Source organism: Poeciliopsis prolifica, unplaced genomic scaffold, assembly GCF_027474105.1.
Source record: "Poeciliopsis prolifica strain line A6 unplaced genomic scaffold, Auburn_PproV2 SCAFFOLD007, whole genome shotgun sequence".
NCBI classification, from domain to species: domain Eukaryota; kingdom Metazoa; phylum Chordata; class Actinopteri; order Cyprinodontiformes; family Poeciliidae; genus Poeciliopsis; species Poeciliopsis prolifica.
In genome coordinates, this window is record NW_026562382.1 from 8,951,784 (window position 1) to 8,962,606 (window position 10,823).

Consider the following 10,823-nt stretch of genomic DNA (forward strand, 5'->3'; position numbering starts at 1 on the left):
AGAGAACTGTAATGAACAAAAAGAATTATGATGACCTAGAAACAGAGTAGACAGGTTGTGTATTGTTCATTTTCTGATAATAGAACAAATATACCACAACCAAAAGGTTTTCAACCAATAAGAAGCCATCATAGGTCACATTTTCAGCTAGTTATAAGCTAGCTGAGGACAGTATACTTGTGTTCTGCAAAGCACAATGTGTGGTGGAAATCTAACACTGTACATCACCCTTTACACTCAATACCCTAAGAGAAGCATTGTGGTGGCAGCATCATACTGTGGGTGGGAATGATTGCTTCAACATCAGAGATCTCAGGAAGAAGGTGGGAGCTCAATGCCAGGCGATCCTAGAACAAATTTTTTTAAAGGGTGCAAATGACTTGAGATTGAGTCAGATGTTCACCTTAGTCTGTTAAAGAAAATTAGGGTACAAAGATACCAACATTTATTGCTGTCCAGTCGTAACCACTGGACCTATATCGGAATTAATGACACCAATCAAGTATATAAAAGTTGTCCATCAAATTTGTACTGATAGATCGACAGCAATCCTTCTCGTGTTCAGTCAAAAAAAAAAAAATGGCAATGACTTGCAAAAGGAATGTCAAATATTGCTCCTTCAGCCATTTATATCTCTTTATTTTTGGAAAACTATATTCAATGATAATAGTTTCCATAAGTGATTTTAAGTCAATGACAGGATTTCTGACACAGAACCATAACTGTCCTTGCTGCGGTACTGCCTGAGGCCTCTCACGAACATGACCATCACTACAGGTTTTTGTTTCATTCTTGGTGAATAGAGATATTATGGGTTCTCTTTGTCTTTTAAATGCTCATCCTATCAGGCACTAAATGCTTATTGTCCTTTCAGTCCTGGCATTTAGGTCTTGTTTCAAGTTAACTCTATATTTCCAAAACACAGTGTTGCCATAGTCTAATATTAGAAATATTGAGTGGCCAGTGTTTTTGCAACTCAATATGGATGAGAGTCCTGCGTCACAGTTGGACGATGAGTGAGGAAAACAATGTCACTGTTCAATTTCTGAACTCTTATTGATGGATTGCTAGTTTTTGCTATTAAACGTCTGGTTGGGGGTCTAACATCAACGTCATAAAAAGTTGTGCTACATGACAGGGGAATTAAACTCTGCGTAGAAAGTTTTCAAGATTGCTGAATGCTTAAATAGTTTTCAACCTCACTAACCATACAAAACAACTTTGTTGCTAAATAGAAATAAAACATGGCTAGAATGGAGTTGTGCAAAAGAATCATAATCAAATTTGTGATGCACAATAGATTGGCATTAATTGGTATCTGCCGAAGATGTAAACAATATTGCTAAATATGGGCTATTGGACTTGACAGCAATATTAATATTAGATCTCAATATTGGCTCATTTTTTTGCATCTATAAAATTAGTTAATGAAGTTACAATAAATAACAAGGTAAATCCAAAAGAGCTTCCTCAAGCAAGCAGAATAAAAAATGCGCTGGAGAAAGGATGAAAAGTAGACATTCTGCTGTACAACAAATAATTTATCAGTACAGGAGATTCAAAACTTTCCCCGACTGAAAGTGTGTGCCTTCATAAACAGAAAGATACCACACAAGTTCAACTTTCATGGTAGGTGTGAAAGGAGTTAGCTTTTGTTCCAAAAAGTATGAAGATCAAACTGAATAACTGAAATAAGTCTAAAATGTTATTATTATGATACCTGACCATAGGGAATGTTTGGTACAAAGGGATAAATAACTTCATAGCACCTGTCATATGATGTGCATAAGTGAAAAGACTACACAGAAGACAGGACCATTTATTATAATCCTAATACCATTTTTGAAAAAACATTACCATAACTACATTCTCCAATATGACAATGATCCAAAATGACCACCTAAAATACCCACGTCGGACGGGCTGACAATTAACAAATATGTCAAATAAAAGCTCGGCTCTTGATCTTAATGAGATGTTGAGGAGTCGCTCAAGTTTGGCTGAACATGCAAGATGTTCTTGCTCACAGCTGCAAGTGAGATATGTGGCAAACTTTCTTCAGGCCAAAGTCAGAGAGTAGATATTTACATGTTGCATCTCACTGGAGTTGTTTCAACTCACTGGAGTTGTTTCAACTCCAGTGAAACAACTGGAGTTGTTTCACACAACAATTGGCAGTTGTGAGATATTTTTGTTGATGTATGAGTTTGAAGAATAAAATCAAGTATAATTGCTTGTATATCAGCAATGTGATATTTTTCTTTCCAGAGATTATAAAGACTAGACATCAATATGAGCGTTGCATAATGAAAACCTGAATAATTGTTGGATCGTAATTGTTTTCACATCATCATTTATATGCCAAAGCACTGTTGTATACGGAAGATTTCTGAGGACAACAAAAATAAATAAATAACTATTACAAAATCCCAAATCTTTTTTTAATCTATATCTTAAGACTTGAATTCCATGCACTTTCATATTAGAAAATATAATACTCATAAATAATCACTTTTGATTCAGCCCACAATTAAAGAGAGAACTCTCTACTTACAGAATGACTGTAAAAATGCCAAGATCGCTGTCAACTGGGTCCATAGCTGGTGACAAGTCTAATTTAGTTTGATGGAGAACTTGTTTCAGTTTTTCCTGTCCGGGCCTTCTGAGCCTTCTTTACTGATCAGTGCTCATGTTCTTTCTTCCGTCTACAAAGTTTCTCGTGGCTTGATTTTGACTCAATAGTCAACTGAGCCGCGTCTGACTAAGCCAGTTATTATTACATGCAGCGGGGCCTGTCCAAGTGAGTGGCCAGTGCCCTGAGGGAGGAGACGAAGCTTGTCGCTCCTGCCTTGGTAATGAAATAACATCACATTCCGGGCCAGTGCATCAGAAAACACACAGAGAGATCAATGCGGAACAGCTGGACTTCAATGGCTGGCTGTGCTGGGTTAAGGCTATAAGCAAAGCTCTCACGAACATTCAGCAGTGGCGTTTTTCTACATCAACGCTTCTCTGGAAATGCACTTAAGTGGTGCCAGAACTAAGTAAAACAAACATTATAAAATAATATCTGAACTATTTTCTAATCCAAACTACAAAGCGTTTTGAATATGCCATGTGTTTTATCATCCATAAGAGCTTAGAAATTAAGCTTCAGCCATAATCCAGGCTCTATCACTGTCTGCCTGCCAACTGTCACCCCTAACTGAGCCAGAACTAAATCCTATATAAACCACAGAATTAGGTCCATGTTACACAGTAGCCATCAGGTAGCTTATTTCTACTGTATTCTCACATAGATTTATTGTTGTACTGTATAACGCAGCCACTGGGAAATCTTACATTTGAAGGTGTATCTATATGCCTCAGAAAATCAGGTGATTTGTTTTCTCATTTTCACATCTCTTTTCACTTTAACCCACAGCTATTCTTTTTTAGCATCATGCTTGCTGACACTGGATAATACCATGCTGACTCTCATGCATGAATGGCATTCACAGTCCTCTATTAGTTATGAAGTGAGGCACGTGTCTGCTACTGCAAGCAAATGGAGATGCTTGCATAACACATCCCATGCCAAGTACACAAAGCAACGTTTGACAAGTGAAAGTTTAGTTTGCAAATATAAGAGCAGTACAGCATGCAACGTTCAGACATTTGGCTTTGCCACTCTGGTTTGAGCACCATGCCAAAAGCATGCGCCGTTTCTGTTTGCATGTCCAGTAGCTAAGCATGGCCATATGGCCACAACAGAGTGCAGTGTGAGGTTAAAGCAGACCTTTCTGTGAGAGAAATACTGCTCATGAATCCATCCAATCATTTGGCCCAGCGCTCGCCCCTGGGCCAGAGAGCACACTGCATCGGTGGCCTGTTTTTCTGTGTCACACAGGTCGCAACACAAGCGAGAACAGAGGATGTACCGAAAGCAATAATCACGCACTGCGTTTGCAGTTAAGAATCACATTAGGCATGCTGTCTCTGGGTTTCAGCAGGCTTGATTTAAGAAGCGTTTCTATGCTGGATTGATTTAATGTGTTGTGTGCTGCTTGTGGGTGGATAGCTCATTTTAAGCTATTTAAGGTACTGTGCATCTTGAAAAATCTTCTCATTTACTGTTCCTTGGAAAAGCAAACTACACATTTTAATTGATTTCTACATTTTGTTGCACTACAATCACAGACTTCACTGTATTTTCTGTAGACTTTACATGATATTCCATCATAAACCAGAACACAGTTATGAATTGGAATGAATATGATTTGCAGTTAAACCAGAAGTCAACGTACATAGAGTAAAGACACATATGTATTTTGTATAATCACGTTAAAAGCCCAGACTGCCATTTTCAAATGCAGACAGGAAAAAAGACCTTTCTTTTTGGAGAAATGTGATTAGATTCATCCAGAAGAGACAGTTTTCATCTTTACTGTCTGTTTTGGAAATTAATCATTCTAAAATGGTGGCCTGTATTTGTAAGTAGCCCCCTTATTCAACATATTTATAACAACGTTTTTCTGTAAATGTGTCTGACCACCAGCTTTGTACCTCTAGAGCATGAATCTCCAAAACGTTCAGCAGGTAACTTTGTCTAAGCTTATGGATAGCTGAAAGACAGAGATTTGCATTTATGATTCATTAGAAAAATATAACACATAACAAAATATCCAAGCATTTTAAAGTTATGTGCAAAACAGTCAACATAAGCAAATTTTTAGTACATTACTGTGCTGGAAGTGACTTTTTCCTTACTTTATGAAGCAGAACAAACACTAGATTCAGTCATTTGCATAAAATGATGAGAGTCACTTCATGCAGAACAGGGAAATGCATATTAATCTAATAAGAGCAGCAGCTCGGCATATTCTGAGGCCTGCAGATGTATGTAATAAAAACTGCCAACCTAATTTCTTCCACTACTACAGTTTGCTGTATTTGTCTAAAATATAAATCAGGACAATTATCACTCTTGCCATCAGAAGACTGTCTGGTAGGGTTATTATTCATAATTAATTAAACAAGTTAGAAAGCTAAATAAGAAATCTAGTAGTGCATTTTCATGTGCTCAATTAAATGTCAGCCATCGAGACGACTAACAAGCCAGGCATAAAAGCAAGCTGTTAAGCATACATATAGAAAAGTCAGGAAGCATAAAGAAATCAATGGCAGTCAATGAGATCTCAGGATATCACATTCTGCAAATCAGATAGCTACTCCTGTGTCAACATACTAAAGAAGCTCCTCCCTGCTGCCCTGGGAGGATAGGATTCACAGCATCCAGCAATTATCTGTAATGTGGGAGAAAAATCGATGTGCCCGTGGAAAGCTGCTATAGGTCACCAAGTCGACGCTGTCACTTGCATCAGACGCACTCTTCTGCTGCAGGCAGAGCTCCAAGCCTCTCTGAGAACCTCTGCGAGAGCATGCCTCATTTCTAATGCCCTGGATTACGGCAGTGATTAGCCTGACAATACGGAAGATAATTGCTTTTTCATATGGGATCAAGCAAAAGGGTAAAATATCACACATTTCACTCATCCATTATTACAGACGGAAGCACTACTTTAAATAAAAGCTGTGCACACTTATTTGAGTTTATCTAAAATTTTCTTTAGTATCAGGTGTTTAGTGTGTTATCTTAATCTCTCAAATAGCATATATTAGACTTTAACACAAGGTTTTTTTGGTTTGTGTTTAGTGAATGACATCCTTCTTTTCTGTTGTCACTATTTACAACATTTGGGGTGGACATTACATTGCTAAAATGACAAAACCCGAATTTTGTTTAAACATGAATTGCCAGAAAAAAAGAAAAGAAAAAAAAAAAAAAACGATCCGAAAGTTGAATCCATACATGCATCGAAGAACAGCGTGAAGACAGACGATTTAATTTAGTTTTGGGTGTGAACACCAAATTTACCAAATCCTCAAATTCCCTGTATAGAAATATTAAGTAAATTTGTGTAACATTCAGTTGATTGATTTTAGTTTCAAAATTAGGTCACTACAAAGATTTCCAAAGGCTGATAATGTTGTATAATTGGGTGGAGACTATAAAACTGTGTTTCTGTGACAGGTGAATTAGTCTTCTAAAAATTTTAGAAGAAATGTTATGTAAAAGGTAAAATATCTGACAATATTTAAATATCGATACTAATTTCAGTTAATCTGGATTTCTCAAATGTGTTCAATTCATGTTTCTTTTTGTTTATATTCAATTTGCAATGCAAAAAAAAAAGACATTGGAAATCACTTCTGGTCTAGAATTATTTGCTTCTAAAATACACCTTGGGAAAGTTACAAAAGTTTCTAACCGCTTCTCTTTAAGTAGGTTTTACTCTTCTCGTGTCTTTCTAAAAAAAAAAAAAAAAACTGAAGTGAAACAGCTGTTGGCTCACCTCTGCTCCTCGTGGTTCTGGTCCAAACACCTGGCAGCACAACTTTCATTTTCATCTTTGTTTTCGGGCTCCATATCTTCTCTGTCAGGTAGTTAGGAGCTGATGAAAGGATGAGCTTTCGATGTGCCCCTCTTTGTGGTTTAGATTTAGAAGATACTGGCATCGCCACAAAGAGAGGGGAGGGGAGCCTTCTTGAAAAGCTGATAGTCTGGTGTAAATTCTATTAAAGGCAAGAGGATATTGAGAAGGATGAAAAATCAATACCTCGTGACCAGTAATGTTTGAAAGATCAGGCTAAGAGGGAAAAGTGAGCCGGCAATAGCCAAAGCCCTGACTCAGAGGCCGCGTCTGCAAGTGGTTAATCAAGTGCTTCTCTGACATCCAGATTGCATTTTCTACTCACCATTACTCCCATTTTCATCCTTCACTGTAGAGAAGATGAGCTATCGAATGTAAGAGGTGGTAATCTGAGTAATAAAAAGCAGCCCACCAATCTGATATAAACGCACTCTTCTCAGAGGATGCTTTGTTTTTACTTCTCAGTTTTCAAAACACTAATGACTCTGTGTTTGACCAAAAAATGCATGAACCTCGAGGGTGCATACATGGGAGGGTTACACATGATTGCGTTTCCCAGAATTTATGAGTCACTGTGGAAAAAGAAAAATTTATAAATGCATATCAATGTAAAGTTTGAACATAGTCAATACATCTTTCCAAACTGCTGCAGTTTTAGACAATAACATTGGTGTTTAATCACATTCACACAAAAAGTCATACAGCAGTTCAAGAGGTGCTGTTTCGCTCCATTTTCATGGCCCTATGGGACAAATTCTCTGTCTCTTTAATGTACATTATTGATGGCTCATAAGTGCTGTAAGCAGTTAGCGTTTCTGTAAGATACACTAGCGCACACAAGTGATAGAAAAGTGGCACTGCAGAAACCTATTACTAACTGGATGGTCATCCATTTTTATGGTTTAAATGATGCTGTCCTTAATATGTTGTTCTTTTCACTTTAAAGTAAACAAGACATGAAAATATTCATTCTAAAGTATTCTGTTGCAGCTCTTTAAAATTGCAACCAATCGTGCTTTTAACAGATTTCTGCACCAACAGAGATGGAAATCTCTGTAATTTGTATAAATAAAACTAAACAACCACCTGAAATATTGTAGTTTTCTCAGCATTTGACTTATACTTCTTAAGATTTAATCACAGTTAAAATCTTTTCAAATTGATGCAATTTGGCCCATGCAAAAAAACAAAAAACAAAACCTGACTGATTAAATATTTAAGCACACAAATATTATTTTGAAATTCTATTTCTGTGACATAATGTGCTATGAGGCCTTCACAGAGCAACTGTATTTCAACCAATAAGATGTATTTTACTTACAAATTGACTTATTTACAAAAGCAAATGGCAGCAAAGCATTTTATTAATGGGTATTAGAATAAAAGGGACTGGGCTCTATATGCTATATTTATCATAGAATGTATCATTTTTAGTCTGTCACATATAATCCTTAAAAAAATGCTTTCAATATTTGTAGATTCTACCTGTAAAAAACTTGCTTGTGTAAGACAAAGACTCTCCAAAGCTTTTTCTCTTTTCTCTGAAGCAACTGCAGTTCAGTGTACACAAATTCAGCCAATCTGTAAAGCAAGACAAGTTAACACAAGTCCTACACAGAAGGAATTTTGAAGAAGATGGACATCATTTGCCTGTGGTGGTCATGCAATCTGTAACTCTCCCCTCACGTAGTACTCAGTGTCTGATGTACAGACAGCCAGCAAATCCCCCCAACAAAAAAGCTGCACATCATGTCGGTACCAATTTAAGCATTTGTTCCATTGCCATCTAGTGGTCTTTTTTCTCTGCCTTCACTGCCATGGTTTGTTTCTTTTCTTTACTCCAGCTAAGATGACTCATGCAAACTCAAGACAAAAATATTTTACACCTGTCTTTCTGAATTATCTAATAAATGCTGAAACTATTTGCTGATCCGCTTGGTGAGTTTACTTATCAAAGAGAAATCTTAATTGTACAGATGTGTTCTGTTTTGAAGACATCTATTAACACCAAAGCCCTGTGCTAAAAAGAGGGACATTTTAGTCTCGCGTGCAATGTCTTGCAAAACTGAAGCCTTTAAAATGTTGTTAAACTATAACCAAAAAATATATTTTACTGAGTTTATTTAATAGATCCAAAGTATTTAATTTGATTAACTGGAAAGTAGTCCCTCTGAAACATGTTTGGCTGAGACAGAGGAGTGAGAAGCGGCTCATTCTGTTTGGATTTTAATGCTCTGCACATTCCAAGTTTACTTCTCAGTTTACTCCCCAAAATAGTTGTAATTTTTGCTCAAATTTATTAAAACTTCACTGCAGCAATTTTCTGTTTTACGCCTATACTTGAAACAAACCAGAGTGTATAGTGAAATATATTTTATAAATCAACATGCCTGGGGTTTTCTACTTAAGCTAGCATTTGTCTTGCTCCACATATCCCTTTGAGAAAATTATGTAACAGGATGTCTGATGAGAATCTTCCGGGAGTCTCTACCCGAACTCCATCAGCACCAAATAAGCAGATCAAACGTAAAGCCGCCCACTTATCACCACTTCCCCTGTCTGTTTAGTGGACTCTCCGTATCTGATAAATCCTTATCGAGGCCATACAGTGCTGGTTCACATGTTGCGTTATCACACTGGTCTCTTCCCCAGGGCTCCCACAGGAAGGGTCCGTTCAGAGGGCATGGCATGCCATGTATCTCAGCTACCTTGCAGTGAAGAAATAATACAGTGTGACTGAGCGAATGCAGCTGAGGTGTGTGCGAGATTGTGACTATATGGAAGAATGAAACTAGAAAACTCTCACTCTTACTATATGAATCTGTGAAGTGGATAAAACCAGTTTTTTCAGCTTGATCATCTCTGAAGGAAACCTTTAATGTATACTGAACTATCCTCCCTTCACAAAATTATCATCAATTTGTTCAGAGCATCAAAGGTAACATGGGAAAATGTAAGCTGTCGTTTTTAAATGCCTCCATTGAAAAAGGTAAGAAGAAAAAGCTGTCTGGACCAACCTTGTTCGATATGAATTAGCAATTGTCCCCAAAACCTCATACCCAGCTGTGTCACCCTTGGCAGCAATCACTGCCATCAAGCACTTGTGATAACAGGTGGCCCACTCTTCTTCACAGAATTATATTACTTCAACCACATTGGAAAGTTTTTATGCAAGGACTGCCTGTCTAAGGCACCTTTTAAAAGTTTCAGTCTTCAATTTGCAGCATATTTTATCGAAAGTTTTAAGAATCACCAAGAAGTTTAATTTAAAAAAAATATGACGCATACATTTGAGTTATTGTTGATAAGTAGCAGGTCTTACCTCGACAATCTCCCATATGATGTCATTTTGCCCAGTTTCATTCTTATTGTTGAATTATGAACTCTGGCCTTGAACTGAGGCAAGTGAATCACACAGTGCTCACATTGTTATACTGGCCTCCTTTTTTACCTCCTACATGAGTCGTTGATGCACTGCTGAACTAATTTTGGGAAGCAAGCCACTCCTGTGAACATTCACTACAGTTTCATGCTTCCTCCTGACTGCTTTTTCTTCAGGTTGGGGCTGATCCCTTGCTTTTTGAGATCTCTCAGCCAACTTAATGTTGCCAAGCAGGTTCATTTTAAGTGATTTCTTGATTCTACATGTCTGGCAGTAAGCCTGGTTGTGGGTTGAACTCAGCTGTCCTACAAATGTGGTTTATTATTTTCAATTGAGTAAATCATGATTCAAATTAATTAGAGTTGATTGAGTAAGATTTCAAATGTGCCCATAGCTTTTCCCCCGAAAAGAAATGAAACTTGCAAATCACGTCATCTTTGATGGATAGTATTTTTATATATATTATCTTAAATATTCAAGGGTGATTTTTTTGTTTATTTCAGAAGACGGTAACGGATCACATAGATTATGCGTACTGTTTTGCGTGTTGTGCACACAGTATTTGTCAGGTAATAGACAATAAACGGAGATGTTCTGAAAATAAATATAAATCAGTTTCAAAATCCTTGAAATATTTGCAGATTTCACGTGTTATAAACTTCTTATAAGTCCATTTTGAACATCAAAATCTGTTTACGCTCGAAACTATCATGTGTTTTGTTTCTATTTTACTTTTTACCGCGGGATCAATTCAAATTGGTTTGGCAGAGTCACTCAGAGCCAATATAAACAAAGTCATGCCCCCCCTAATCCCACTGCGTATTGTTTGTCATGCTGTTTTAGCGAAATCAACATACTTCTTAGAAGCATCATTGAGATGCTGGACGCAGGAAGCACTGAGTCACAGCGCTGGGAGGCGGAGGAGGTGATCTGAGAATACGGGCGCGCATTTCATAATACTGGCAGAG

The 10,823-nt window shown here is 37.2% G+C and overlaps 1 protein-coding gene across 1 annotated transcript in view; it reads right to left on the bottom strand.

The window, feature by feature from the left end:
- The window catches only part of frmpd4 (FERM and PDZ domain containing 4), a 39,120-nt gene extending 36,379 nt beyond the window's left edge, over positions 1 to 2,741 (bottom strand). The window contains exon 1 of the mRNA XM_055032197.1: positions 2,555 to 2,741. Coding sequence (XP_054888172.1) covers positions 2,555 to 2,598 — 44 coding nt within the window. The 5' untranslated portion in view covers positions 2,599 to 2,741. The remainder of the gene's footprint in view (positions 1 to 2,554) is intronic.
- Positions 2,742 to 10,823: the final 8,082 nt, after the last annotated feature.